The sequence below is a fragment of the Jaculus jaculus genome, chromosome 1 (assembly GCF_020740685.1).
Source record: "Jaculus jaculus isolate mJacJac1 chromosome 1, mJacJac1.mat.Y.cur, whole genome shotgun sequence".
Classification (NCBI taxonomy): domain Eukaryota; kingdom Metazoa; phylum Chordata; class Mammalia; order Rodentia; family Dipodidae; genus Jaculus; species Jaculus jaculus.
Window position 1 is genome coordinate 85484509 of NC_059102.1, and position 15999 is coordinate 85500507.

The 15999-nt window shown below is 33.6% G+C and overlaps 1 protein-coding gene across 8 annotated transcripts in view; it reads left to right on the forward strand.

The window, feature by feature from the left end:
- The window catches only part of Cntln (centlein), a 292751-nt gene that overhangs the window by 66556 nt on the left and 210196 nt on the right, over positions 1–15999 (forward strand). For all 8 annotated transcript variants that reach the window (XM_045135495.1, XM_004658429.2, XM_045135491.1 and 5 more), the window contains exons 4-6: positions 5058–5192; positions 5787–5966; positions 14878–15011. In XM_045135495.1, the coding sequence (XP_044991430.1) occupies positions 5058–5192; positions 5787–5966; positions 14878–15011 (449 nt within the window). The remainder of the gene's footprint in view (positions 1–5057; positions 5193–5786; positions 5967–14877; positions 15012–15999) is intronic.

Genomic DNA, 15999 nt, shown 5'->3' on the forward strand with positions numbered 1-15999 from the left:
CCTGAGTCTCTCCAAAGCTTTTATCATGAAAGAATGTTGGATTTAATGAAGGCCTTTTCTTTTTAAAATTTTTTTTCTTTATTTTATTTCTTTATGTGAGAGCGACAGGCAGAGAAAGAGGGGGAGAGAGAGAGTGAAAGAATGGGCGTGCCAGGGCCTCCATCCACTGCAAACGAACTCCAGATGCATGTCCCACCTTGTGCATCTGGCTAAAGTGGATCCTGGGGAACTAAGCCTTGAACCAGGGTCCTTAGGCTTCATATGAAAGTACTTAACTGCTAAGCCATCTCTCCAGCCCATGAAGGCCTTTTCTGTATCAATTGAGATGAATAACATTTATTATTATGTTGATCCATTCTGCACATGTGGAATGAAGCCAACATGATCATAGAAAGTGATCTTGCTGATGTGATCTTGAACTCACTTTGAAAGTATTGCATTAGGAATTTTCACATCTGTCTTTATCGGGGAAATTGGTCTGTAATTTTCAGTTTTTATTGTGTCTTTATCTGGTTTTGCCATTAAAGTTATATTGGCCTTGTAACAAGTTTGAAAGTGTTCCTTCTGTTTCTGTCTTATGGAATAATTTGAGCAACATTGCTTTCAGTTCTTTAAAGTCCTGGTAGCATTCTGCAATGAATCCATGTGGACCTGGCTATGTTTTTCTTTTGTTTCAATTGGAAAATTAAAAAAATTATTTCTTCAATTTTGTTGGTTGTTATAAGTCTGTTTAAATTACTTGTCTCATTTAGGAAAGGGAACAATGCATCAATAGGCCATAACTATTCTAAAAATATATTCCCTAAGCACAGGTACACCCTTTTTCATAAAATTAATACTAATAGAGATTCACTCACAGATTAATCTCAGCACAGTAGTACAGGGTGATTTTATTTGTCCTTGTTCACTAGTAAACACATCACCTGGACAAAACCCCATGCATACAAACATACAAACAAGAAACATCACAGAATCATTGAAGTTAAAAGACTTCATAGATTGAATGGATGGACCTAACAGATATTCTACTTAAACATTACTTCTTGTCCATTTTGAAAGTAGATCAGCATTAAAAATGAATTAACTATGCTTCTTCAGTACTGCCTGGTAGGATATTAGGTCTTATGCTGTACCTTCCCATTTCCATACCTCAATACTTATAGTTACTCTCTCTTTACTCCATAAACTTCTCTTGACCATGATTTGAATTATTCATTTCTTGGCTTGTCCATAATAAATTATTTGTTCCAGACATACTTTCTCTTATTACCTTTTATGCTTTATGGTTCCTCTGAATTCTGCTTGCTATTTTAGTATGAACTTATTCCAGATCATTAAAAATTTACTTTATCCAAAAAGGTTTGTTAAAAAAGTTTTATGAAGCATTGTTTTTTTTTTTTTTTTTTTTTTTTGAGTCAGAATCTCACTCACTCTAGCCCAGGCTGACCTGGAACTCACTCTGTGGTCCCAGACTGGCCTAAAGTACAAAGAGATCCTCCTAACTCAGACTCTTGAGTGATGGGGTTTTAGGTGGCCTGGCTACCATAAAGCTAAATTTTAAAAGGAAATTAACTTTAAATGTATGTAACTGTGCTCTAATTACTTAAAGTAGGTCATTGAGTATATGTTTCATTAGAATGTGAATATGTTAAATTTTGAAGAATTATGTTATTTGGAGAGTTTTTAAAAAAATTTATTTGAGGCAAGCCCAACAGACTGGGCTTTTTTTATGTGTGTCAGAGAGAGAGAGAGAGAGAGAGAGAGAGAAAGAGAGAGAGAGAGAGAATGAATGAGAATTGGCACACTAGGGCCTCCAGCCACTGCAGTCAAACTCCAGATACATGCATCCCCTTGTGTACATGTGCTACATTGTGAACTTGCATCAATGTATGTCTGGCTTATGTGGGACCTGGCAAGTCAAACATTAGTCTTTAGGCTTTGCAGGCAAGCACCTTAACTGCTAAGCCATCCCTCCAGCCCATTTAGAATGTTGTAATCACACCTCTTCTATTGGATGTGTGTCTTTTGTAACATTACTGACTATACAATCTAGTTTAACATTTGTTCAAGTAATTATCAGAATATGATAGTCTGAGTTGCCAATAACCCACTTTATTGTGTTCTTATTTATGCATTAGATTTACATATAGTATTTGAAGTTATTAACTTTTTTCAAGTGCCAAACATTAAATCATTATGTGATCTTATAAAAGAACTTTCCATTTATTTAATTTATATTTTCAATGCCTGGTAAATTTAGCTGCCTTTAACAGGAAAATATTTCTAAAACTTAAATCAGTTGGTTAGTGTCATCTTCTTCCTAAAGTTTAAATGAATTCCAAAACATGTGAAGGATAATAAATTTTTGTTATTTCTCTTTTTGGTGCATGAATGTATATGTGTGGTGTACATGCATGTGTGTATGTTTGTTCATATGTGTGTGGGCATGCATGTGTATGTTTTTTTCTCTTTCAACATTGATTCTGCTAGTCTAGCCAGCCAGCTTTATCCTGGAGATCTGCCTCTGTCCATTTAGAAAGCTCTCGAATTGCAGGTGCATACAACTAAGCAAAGCATTTATATGTGCTGTTAGGGTCCAAACTCAGGTTCTCATGCTTGCATAATAACCTGTTTTCACTGAGCCATCACCCCAGTCCTGTCATTTCTTCTGTTGAAGGATGAACCCATAGATCTTTTATCTGAAGGGTCTTAATGTTCATGTCTTTTAATTTATCATTCAGCATTACTTGTTTTTGTAAGCTTTTCTCTAGTTTAGAAAATAATGATTATGGCTGGGTGTGGTGGCTCATGTCTTTAATTCCAGTACCCAGGAGGGCAAGATAGGCATATCACTGTGTAAGTTTGAGGCCAGCTTGACACTACATAGTGAATTGAAAGTCACTCTGGGCTAGAGTGAGACCCTACCTTGAAAAACAAAAAGACAACAACAAAAACCAGACAAGAGGCAAAGAAAAGAAGTATGTACTGGGATAGTTACCAAGACCAGCTATTATGCTATATGTCAACGAATAATACAAGGAATATAGATTTAGAAATGGCAGGAATAACACAATACTGGAGTAGTTAGGCAAGCTTGGAGGATAGAGGTGCAGAAGGTGAATCTTAAGGGAGGGTAAGTCTTAGAAAAGAGTGGGAATATGGACTGTGTTTGGGCCAATTGTAGTCATCTTTTTGAGTCATATAGGCACATTTTGATATGGTATAATTTAAACATAAATAAGTGTTAAAGGTATATTCTGATGCCTACTGGATTTGTAAGAATTTTTCAGCTTAGTCTTAAGTGTTATAAGGAAATGGAGTAGTGGGAACTTCTGAAATGCATATAGCCTGTGACCTCACCGTTTTACTTGTAAACATACATAATGAAATGCTTTTGAGACTTATTAACATGATTTCCATCCTGAAAGAAGAACATTTATGACCCAATATGTAGAAGTATGAAATGAAAATGTCTGATATTTGTTGTTATTTATTCAAATAATAATGTTAGGCATAAATTAATTTTATATCAAATGTGAATTTTATCATATTTAGGTAAGGTTTTAAAGTTAAACATAAAATTTAAATATATAAACTTTGTGGGTTTGTTTTATTACTTTATTTTAATGGGTACTAAGTTTTTCTAAGAATTTTTGCTTCTTATTCTGATATTTTTCCTTACATTACAATTTTGAAGATGATTTGATGATTAATTTGGCCCATTACTTGATTATAGACTGTACTTTGAAAAATACTATAGGAGAATATTTTTTTCTTTTGTATATCTAGAAACATGCTTGTGAGTGCTCATAGCTCCATTGTTTGTAAATTTGTTTCCCTTAAATGGGAAATAGCTGCCATATACACTGACAAGAGCTAGGTGAATACATCATAGCATATTCCTGTAATAGAGTCATACTCTTCTACACCAAGATGATGGAATTACAGCCATGTTTATCCACATGGGTAAACTTGCAAACATATGCTTAGCAAAACGAACAAGGGATAGAACATGCATAGTATGATTTAATTTATATGAAACTAAAATAAACCAAACTATTGAATAATATTTATACTATAACAAGAAACAGGAGAAAGATAATATATAGACTTCCAAGACTGTTGTTCCTTTTGGAAGGATTAGAAAAGGGATGGAAGCAGGACATGGATTTGGGTTATAGCCTGCTGGTTTGAAGTGGCATTGGATAACCCTGAAGAGGTATGGCACAGAAAGTAGCAAATGTGGGATTGGTGATGGGCTCAGTGTCAGGGCTGAATTATAGATTCAATGATCTTTCAGGGAGATAGAAGATTACAAGGGAAGGGATTAAATTTTCTGAGAGAAGAGCTATAAACAGGGCTGGAGAAATGGCTCAATAGCTAAAGGTACTTTCTTGTAAAGCCTAACTGCCTGGGTTCAATTTCCCAGTACCCACATGAATCCATATACACAAAGTGGCACATGTGTCTGGAGTTTGCTTGCAGTGGCTGGATGTCCTGGCACACCCACACTCAGTCAGTCACAGTTGAGATATGGTTATACTCTCCAATCAGTTATCAGTACTAGTGAAAGTAGTTAGCTAAAGTTATTGTAGTCTTTATCTGAATATTCTGTCTACAGAACAAGATACTTTAGCATTCAAACAAACTTGCTTTTTTGTTTTTGAAATGATTTATGCCTTCATAGACTAATTTTTATTCTTAAAAGATTTCTAAATGACATTCAAATAAGAGAATCTTATTTTAACTATTCATACATTTTCTTTATTAAAATGTTTTGTAAAATCTTATCTATTTCACATTTAAATCCTGGAAGTTGTAAAGTATGGATTAATGTTTAGTATTCAGTTTTTCTGTGTTTCTTATCTTAGACTAATACTTGTACATTTTAGGTGTAAATCCATGGGTGTGTTGGGTGTGTCATAGGAAATGAGAAATGTGATATTACACTTCCCAAAGAAAGCAAGTTAGTCTTAACATTAACAATTAAAAGCTAAAGTTTATAAACTTTTTTCTTAGCTATACCAGCTTGCCAGTAATTGAAATTTTTTCCACAGAGAGAATCAATACTAAAACAGGAAATAAATGACCTTATAAAACAGAAGATGAAAGTGGATGAAAAAAATGGTTTCTTGAGGAAAGAATTCAGTGACTTACAGAAGAAATTTAAAGATAAAAGTCAAGAAGTTAAGGTGTGTGAGTTGTCCATAGTTTTTCTGGGACTGTTGCTTTGAAGTCTCCTTTAAGCTTTGCTAGCCTTTGTGGCACAGAAAGTGACAGGCATGGAGGAGGAATTGCCTTAGGCTCTGCTGTACCATACAGTTTTCTCACATGTATAACTCTGCTAAAGATGCTTTAAAGCTCTGACTCCATGCTTTATAACTTACAGATAAATAGTTAATGATGGAAATGGAGCTAAGAAAGTAGGAGTGTGAATATGTGGCTTCTTGTAATTAGATTCTGATGGGACTGGCATTATTAATTGATAAAACCCAGGTCTGGGAGGATATGTCTGTGTGGGTCTCAAAAATAGCTGGGGACAGCATCAAAGGCAGCTTGATCAATTAATGGGCTCTTTGCAAATGTGTACTCATCAGAGCTGTCATGCAGTGAAAAAATATGACCCATCCACCTGCATGAAAAGAGGCCAATAAAAGTATCCAGGTGACCTTGGCCATCAAATACAGAAGAAGCTGCTGTGAGAATAAAACTGCAGTTATATTTGCTGATTAGTTCTTACCCTTGTTTTGTTGTTGTTTATCGGCCCTCATGGTACGGTTGTACAGGACACGAAGGAGTGTGTACAGAGTAAAGAAGAGCAAACCACACTGCTTATAAAAAACCTGGAGGAGGCAAATGAGAAATTAAGTACCCGCTGCACTGACCTGCTAAGTGACCTGGAGAAACTGAGGAAGCAGGAAGCACAATGGAGAAAAGAAAAATGTAGCACAGATGCAAAAATAAAGGTATACAAAAGGAATGCAATCTATGCTGCTCTTCAGATTAAACTCCTTTCAGGAAGTTTCATCCATGTTGTTTCTTTAAATAAGAAGTTATATATTCAAATGCACCAGTGGGGACTAGCATTAATTTATATTCTTTCACTTAAGACCCATAGCTTTTTAAAAATTGATGTTGCAAAGCAGGAAACTGACTTCAAATAGTTATCTTAAAATGTAATCATTAAAAAATAAAGGATATTACAGTTTGAAATAAAATTTGTTTCCAAAAACATACTTAGAATCATGAATCTTGACTTTTTAAAAATAAGGTTTAAATTTATTGGTATAGCTGGAATTCATTGAAATGTACTTTGAGACTATTTTCTACATCCTTTAAAAACAAAATGTTAAAAAAACTGCTCTCACAAAGCCATAAAATATACTCATACATTCTAAGATAGTGCTTTGTCTGAAAAGGTACAGTATAATTTTTATATACGGTAAAAGTTACCATCTATAATCTTTCATCCTTTGGGGGCATGATTTTTAAAAACAGTGTCTTTCTGAGGTTTTCTCTTTGTCTTAAGGATTTTCTAATTTCTTTTCCCATCAAGTTTCTCTGTTATACATTTTACCGAAAAGGGAAGACACAAATAAGGTTATCCAAGATTGTAGTCTTTCTGTGTATGTGTACATGTAAAGAATTATATCATAGTGTGTCAATGTATATTTAATAAATGTATTGTTTTATGACTTTAAGTATATGTGCATGTATATGTGCATATGCATGGATGAATACTTAAGCTATGAGAAAAGGGTAAGGCTGACCGTGAATCAATCCATTCCAGATATTTAAGGAAATGCATTGTCTTAGTGTACCATCAGAGAATCACTGAGCCATTGAGGTAACTGTTTTGTCTGTTTGTTTCATTTTAAAAAGCAAATGTTTCTAATGTACAAGTTTAAAAATTTGGTACTTTCATAAGGACAAGTGACATTACCTCATGTTAATTTATAGTGACATAATTATTTGTTCATGCTTTTCCTTTTTGCTATTCAAATAATAGTTTAATGATCTGTGTTGTTTAGCTGTATGATGTTTTTATGCTTGAAGTAAGGTTAGATAGACTTTAAAAGTTTGTTAATTTGATAATTAGTGTTTTTTTCCTTCTCTAATGCCTTTGGCTTAAAAGTTTTTGTATATTATTTCATGCTACAGCATTTATATTTAGAATTCATTCTTGAATATGATAGCTAACATTGTTTACTCAGTAGTTTATTGACTTGAGATAAAATTTCTTTTTACTGAAGATTCTTTGTGCATATGAATGAATTTGGTTCTGAATTATTATTTTCATGGTTTTAGGTATTGAAATTTGGTAATTTGAATCTATTGGGTGGCAAAGCTTACCTCATTACTATTATTTTTTAAGTCCTGTGCCCTGTATGTGTCTATTCACTAGTTATACAACATTAAGAAGTATTTTGTTGGTAAATTGTCGTAAGAAGCATTGAAGCAAATTAATTTTGCTTAAATTTGCAAATTAATTTTGAGAGAATTGTGATTCTATCACCCATGAATATGTAATATAATTGTACAATGTCCTTTAAATAGTATTGCTCACTTTTATTAGATATTTCATTAGTTACCAATATTATTGTAAGTAATATTATATTAGGAAAAGGTATATATATATTCTATTATCAGATTGTGTCAACAGTAAGAAATGTTACCAGTTATTTTTATCTTGAGTATCTGTTGAAAAAAATTTTCCAACTATCTCTTTATCGTATTTTGTACATTCTTTTATATATTTCTGTTGCATAGTTAGATTGTCAATAATAAAGTATTGTCTCTTTCCTTTTTGAAACAGTACTCTCCTAGAATATCATTTATATACCATACATTCAATCCATTTCAAGAATAGAATTCAGTAGTTTTTAATTATTACACAAGTTGTAATAAGATCAGTAATGTGATAATTTTAGAAAATTTTCATGCATTTCAAAGCAATCCTGCACCATTTAACAGTTACATTGCACTTTCTTTTAACTACACAGCCAGCCATAGATAACTACTAATTTACTTTGTCTCTATTTATCTATTCCATAAACTTTTTTTATAATTGAGGTTATAGTATATGGTCATTTCTGATTGACCATGGGGAATAGTTAATCTGTTTAAGACTTATCCATGTTATTACTTGTATCAGTACTCGATTCCTTTTTATTATTGAATGTTTATTGTTTAGAAGTACTACATTTTAGATTTACTCATGAACATTGTGGTGTTGTTTTTTGGTTACTTATTTGCTGTGAACATTAATTTTGTGTGTATGTTGGGGCTCAGAACATACCACCGGAAAACACAACTCCTTGGCATACTAGGTATTTTATGTTGGAGCTTAATGAGTAAACTACAGAAGCGGGAATGTTACTCAATGGCCTCCTGCCTTGCTCCACTGAATTCTGTAACCATCAGTACATTATGTGACTCTCATTCATTTAAGAGGAGCCCAACCTTATAAACAGAGGCCAAGAAGAATTTTAACAAATAGGCGCTGCTTAGTCTTCCTAATTTAGCACCTTAATATTCATAACATTTTGTCCTCTACTTACACTTCTTTTCAACTGTCTATAAAAACGTACAATTTCCTCTGGGCCTTTGGCTCTTTGTTTTTGAAATTTTCTGTATCATATAAAACTAGTTAAATAAGTTTGATTTTTCTTTTCTCTTGTGAATCTGTCTATATTATGGGGGTCTCAGCTATAAACTTTGCCATTGGTAAGGAAAGATACTAATTTTCTGTCCCATATATATTATTTTCATTTATGTTGGGTATAAATAGTGAGATTTATATATATATATATATATATATATATATATATATATATATATATATATATATATAAATCTCACTATTTTTTATATATATATATATATAGATCTATCTATATCTATCTATATCTATATATCTCTATCTGTCTCTATCTATCTATCTATCTATCTATCATCTATCATCTATCTATCTATCTAATCTATCTATAGAGAGAGAAAGAGACTAGGCACAGGAGGGCCTCCAGCTGCTGCAAATGAACTCTAGATGCATGTGCCACTTTGTGGATCTGACTTTATATGGGTACTGGGGAATTTAACCCTGGGTTGTTAGGCTTTAGAGGCAAGCACTTTAACTGCTAAGCAATCTTTCCAGCCCAAGAATGAGATTTTTGAAAATTATTATTTACAAGCAGGGAGAGAGAGTTAGAGAGGGACATATAGATAGAGAAAGAGAATGGGAGCACCAGGGCCTCCAGACACTGCAGATGAACTTGAGATGCATGTGCCACTGTGCATCTGGCTATCTGTCTTTAAGTAGATACTGGGGAATCAAACCCAGGTTGTTAGGCTTTGCAGGCAAGCACTTTAACTTCTCACCTATCTTTCTGACCCAAAGAATTAGGTTTAAATGTCTCAGGGTAGCTCTGTTTTTAAGCTTTTGAATAAGTTGTCAGACTGCTTTGTATTTTGAATGACTGAGGCACTTGAGTTATAGATGTCCTTGATAATACTTTTGGCTGCCTTTTTGAGTATAGTTATCCTGATGGATGTTAAACTGTCTATCAATGATCCCACCACAAGAAAACAGTATTTCTGTTTTCACATGTTGGTCTTAAAATATGGAGTCAATAATCCTGCCTCAGTCCCTTAGTGGCTGGGACTACAGGGGTACAACACCACTTTAAAAATAATTAATGATGTCTACTTTTTTGCTGTTGCTCAGACTTTTGGTGGCATGTATAAGAAATTTTTGCCCTAATCAGAGGTCACAAAAATTGAATCCTATCTTATGAGAGTTTTATATTTTATGCTTATATTCCTTTCTCTGAATGAACTTTTAAATTTAATTTCTCTTTTTCTATTCCTCCACCTGTCCTCCTTTTCTGGATCCCTGTACTTTCAACACACACACACACACACACACACCCTATATGTATGTGAGGAAAAGTATGTCATATTTTATTTCTTCTACTGTACTTAGAGTTAACTTTTAATGTGATATGAGTTCAGTTTTAGTTGTTTGCATGTTTTTCAGTTGTCTTATTTTTTTAAAAATTTATTTATTTGAGAGTGACAGACAGAGAGAGAAAGAGGGAGGGAGAGAGAGAGAGAGAGAGAAAGAGAATATAGGCGTGCCAGGGCCTCCAGCCAGCCACTGCAAATGAACTCCAGATGCGTGTGCCCCTTGTGCATCTGGCTAACGTGGGTCCTGGGGAATCAAGCCTCAAACCAGGGTCCTTAGGATTCACAGATAAGCATTTAACCACTAAGCCATCTCTTCAGCACAGTTGTCTTATTTTTTGAAAAAGACTTTTTCCTTTTCCTGCTATATTATCTTGACATTCTTGTTGAATATAAGTTTTACTTTGGACCTCAGTTCTGTTCCTTTGTTTGTACATCTGTTCTCATGCCTTTTTAAATAATACCTTCAATTCTCTAAATTTGTTGCAGATTTTGAAATTTGATGTATATGTCTTCCCAATTTCTTCTTTTTCATGGTTGGCTATGCCCAGTATTTTATATTTCTATATGAAGTTTAGAATCTGTGTTTTAATTTCTCCAAAAATTTTTAGGTGGCTTATCGACAAGATAATGTCTAACCAAGTCAATGAATTTGGTGATAATTTTCATTTTTCTAATTTTAAGTCTTATGATCCATCAACATGGTATCTCTTTTATTTACTTAGGTCTTTAATTTCTTTCAATAGCATTTTATAGTTTTCAGAATGTAAGTTTGTGCTTTGGGTAAATGTATTCCTAAATATTTTTGATGCTACTAGGAGTATAGTTACTTTTTGCATGTGTGTGCATGTATGTGTGTATATATGCATGGCAAGGTTAGGGGACAACCTGGGGTCCCAGTTCTCAGGAATAATGTACGCCTTTTGTTTTGAGATAAGGTCTCATTGGAGCTTGCCCATTAGGTGACACTGACTGGCCAGCAAGTTCCAGGTGTCCTTCTGCACATGTTCAGTGCATCTGCACATTCTTTTGGAGTTGTTTTAGGGTTGCATAAATGGATGTACAGCCTGCTGATAGAGAACCTGTATTTGTGTCTTTTCTCTTTACTTCTTTGACAATTTATCTGAGTGTCAGTTGATTTTCTCTCTTGTTTTTATGTTTCTCCAAAGTAAACAATCTTTACTCTAATCTGTCTTGTGTTATTTATAGATTTAATTCAATTCAGTATCTTTCTTTCTTTCAAAGTACAGAGTTAGGTTGTTAATGTAGCATACATTTTCTTGTCCAATGTAAGTATTTTTAGTTATAAGTTTTCCTCTGAGTGATTTTTTTGCTGTATGCTGTCAGTTTTGATATTTGGAAGGGGGGGCATTGAATTTTGAGGTAGGGTCTTGCTCTAGCACAGGATGACCTGGAATTATACTCTGGCCAGCCTCGACCTCTTAAGTGCTGGAATTAAAGCTGTGCATCACCACAACCAGCAAGTTTTGATATTTTGTGTTTATTTTTATTCTGGATATTCTTAATTCTCTTTGGTTCCCTTTTTGTCATACTGGTTGTTTGAGCATGTTCCTTAATTTATACAGTGTGTGGATTTCCTTCTTTGTCTTCTGCTACTAATTTCTCTTTCATAGTTTTCAAAGAACAATGACTGGTTCTAATGTTTTTAAATTTATTGAGAATTGTTTTATGGTCTAACACACAGTCTATTATAAAAGATATTTCAGGGATAGAGAGAAGGCTTAACTGTAAGGCACTTGCCTGCAAAGTCAAAAGACCCAGCTTCAATTTCCCAGTGCCCACGTAAAGCCATATGCACAATGTAGCACATGTGTCTATAGTTTGTTTGCAGTGGCTAGTGGTCCTGGCATACCCATTCTCTCTCTTTCAGATAAATAAATATATAAATAAAATATTGAGAAAAGAATATTTCATATGTACTTGAGAGACTGTATTTTCTTTGGACCAACAGTTCTATAAGTACCTCCTGTATCTACTTGTTTTACAATATTATTCAGGACCTCTGTATCTCTACTAATTTTCATACTTATATAAAATGGAATATTGTATATAACCATTGTAGAATTTTCTATGTCTATCATTCATTGTTTTCTTTCTTTATTTTGGGACTTTGTTGTGTGGTAGATATATTTTTAGTTTCTTTTTTGTTGAATTGACCCTTTGATGAATATGCTGCTGCTTTCTGTTTTTAGTGCCAAGCCAGTGTTGGTCATATAGTCTGTATTTCTGATACTACTCTATGCATCTCAGCTCTGTTTGGACTACTTTTTGTACAGAATATATTTTTCCTACCTTTTACTTTCAACTTACATATATAACTTTGGATCTAAAATGAGTCAGTTGGGGCTGGAGAGAATGGCTTAGCGGTAAAAGTGTTTGCCTGCAAAGCTAAAGGACCCAGGTTCGATTCTCCAGGACCCACATTAACTGGATGCACAAGAGGGTGCACGTGTCTGGAGTTCGTTTGCAGTGGCTGGAGGCCTGCTGTGCCCATTTTTTCTCTCTCTCTGTGTCAAATAAACTTATAAAATATTTAAAATGAGTCATTTATAACAACATATACTTAGTGTTTTATTTATCCATCATGACAGTATATTTCTTTGGTTGAAGAGTTTCTCATTCATATTAATATATTTATGAGTAGAATTATAAGTAAAAACAAACTTCTTCATATTTCTTTGCTGTATATATTATAGTTTGGGCCCTCAATACTTTTTTTGTTTTGTTTTTCAAGGTAGAGTCTCACTTTGGCCCAGACTGACCTGGAACTTACTATGGAGTCTCAGGATAGCCTCAAACTCACGGTGATCCTCCTACCTCTGCCTCCCAAGTGCTGGGATTAAAGGTGTGGGCCACCATGCCCAGCCTCTTAATACTTTTAAAAATATCTTTATTTCTTAAATTATTTAACTGAGAGAGAGCATGAGAGAAAAAGAAGCAGACACATATTTCCTTGCTGTATATATTATGGTTTTGTCCTTCAATATTTAAAAAAATATTATTTATTTATTTATTTGAGAGACATGAGAGAGAAGGAGGCAGACACAGAGTCAGAGTGAGATAAGAGAGAGAATGGGCACACCAGGGCCTCCAGCCACTGCAGACGAACTCCAGACACATGTGCCCCCTTGTGCATGTGGCTTACGTGGATCCTGGGGAATTGAACTAAGGTTGCATTGGCTTTGCAGGCAAATGCCTTAACCACTAAGCCATCTCTCCAGCCCTCTTAATACTTTTTTATTGCGTTTCTTTGTGGTAAGTTGATATATTTAGTATAGATTTTAAAGTATATTTTGTATGTATCTTATTCTATTGATACTTTCTTTAAAAATATTTTATTTATTTATTTATGGAGACATAGAGGATGAGCATGCCAGGGCCTCTAGCTACTGCAAATGAACTGCAGCTGCACTTGTCATCTTGTGCATCTGGCTTCTTACATGGGTACTGGGGAAACTGAACCCAGGTTGTTGGGCTTTGTAGACAAGTGCCTTAACTGCAGAGTCATCTCTCCAGTCAGTCCCTTAGTGAACATTTTATGCTGTTCTTTACATGTTCAAGACAAGACAAAGTGGGTTTTTTGTTAGTATATTTTAAAGAAAACAGTTTAGTTTATTGATGTTTGTGTAATTTTCAATTATCTTTGAATTTTTTTCTATCATTTTGAATTTTGTTTTTCTATTTGGAATGGGTAACTTAGCTGCATGGCTCAAAATTGAACAACATATAGTGGAAATAACTGTATTTTCAACAAGAAACCTTCATTCAGAGAAAAGTGGTTTTCTGCAACATACTTTAGGACTGTGGTTAGTATCAAGTCACCATAAGCCAGCCCCTGCTTTTGTGGAACAGTGGCCTTCCAACAATGAAAATCAGACTGCCTTTATAGCCACCTATTCTCAGAAGTACCGTTTTTCCTTTCCTTATCTGACATTTTATGTGTGTATCCATCATTGCTTGTTTTGAGGAATAATGGGAATGTCTAGTGCTCAACTAGAGCCTGATGTTTACTTTTGGAAAAATGAATGTATCCTATTATATAAGTATTCTCTCTCTCTCTCTCCATATATATACATATATGTGTGTGTGAGTGTGTGTGTGTGTGTGTGTGTGTGTGTGTGTGTGTGTGTATCATATGTATTTGAAGCCTGGCATGGTGGCACACACCTTTTATCCCAGCACTTGGGAGACAGAAGTAGGAGGATTGCTGTGAGTTCAAGGCTACCCTAAGACTACAGAGTGAATTCCAGTCCAGCCTTGGCTAGAGTGAGACCTTACCTTGTAAAACAAAAATAGAAATAACATACGTATTTGTTCTTTGTAGTAATTAGCATTGTTTCTGTACTTAATATATATGGCATCAAATTTCAAAATGGTTTCAAAATGAATGTTAATTAGAGGATGGTCATCAGGAAAAAGATACTTTTGAAGAACTTTGTGTGAAACTTCACCATAGCCAAGTGAATTGAGTGTGAAACTTCACCACAGCCAAGTGAATTGAGCATAACCTGAACCTCAGACATTGACAAAGGATCTCTATATCTTTATGCAACTGAGTTTTTTCCCTGTGTTTGTGTGTGTGCATTTTAAATAAGAGGAGATCACTACCACTTGTCCTGATTAATATTTAATACTTCAACTCAGTTTATTAGTTTAATTATGTTTTATAACTTTGACTCATTTTTATGTGTGCATGTAGTATATGTGGTATGATGTATGTAGTGTGGTATGTGTGTTGTGTATGCATATAAGTTTGATTATCATGAACAAAATGAATATAAATAAAGTTTTTATTCTATTACCTGGTTTTTCTGTGTTTTGGAGAATACATGTAACACTTGTTATATGTAATTTTTATTATGTTTGATAATAATATAAATTCTCTAATTTTAGGCCTGTGAAGACAATTTAATTGAAGCAAAGAAAGAAATTGAAGTATCACAGAGTAAATATAATGCTCTATCATTACAGTTGAATAATAAACAGACTGAGCTAATACAGAAAGACATGGACATTACCCTGGTCAGGCAAGTATACTTAATTTTTAATTTCACATTAGAATAATTCCATTAGTCATTCAGCATAATAACAGTTGTTACTGATGTTTCTAAATAATAACAGTTGCTTGTGCAATGAAAGTCTGGAATTATGTACACTGACTTAGCCATAGTTACTTAGAGAGTTAAGAGTTTTACGTGACTCAGAGAGCATGGCCAAGGGACAGTCTAACTTTAGATTTTAAGAAGGACAATATATCCACTCACATTTCCTTTTCAAGTTCTTGACCCTGTGTTATAAGACTTTCATTTTGTTATAATAAATAATAATTTAGAAACACAATTTGCATTCTTATTTTATGATTTATATGGATTTAACTTGAGAACTATTTTTCTATATCAACATAATTTTACATTTCTACTCAGATGGTGAGGTAACTTGAAAACATAAACCTAATATATCTGTATTTTAAGTGTTTTGAAAGATGTTAATATTACTATAAATTTTATAATTATCAACTGAAACTATTGGAGAATATATATCTGAATAGGCTTTTTGATTGCTTAAGAAACTAATATATGTATCCACATATTTACATACATGCATGCGTGTAGGTATACATGTATGCAATTGTTTTGGGTGGCACCAGAATATGAAGCTAATGGTGTACCTATACAGATATATGATACATTTTATTGCATAACTTATTTATATTGAAATAAAACACTTTTAGTGTATATGAGACAGGAACAGTCATTACCATCCATATATACATTGATGTCACATTCTTCTTTTGGTAAATTTATTTTTCATTTTTTTGGTGATAATAAGGGTGTTAAGTTTATGGGGTATGTGAGGTATTTTTTACATTCCATTTGGTAAAATAGTGCTTTATATTTTATGCCATTGTGAAATTACTTTTAATGAGAAACTGATTATCTTTACTGAAGCCAGTAAGCTTAAAATTAGCTAGAATTACAACAAATTCCTTTTTAAAACATATTTATCATACTAATA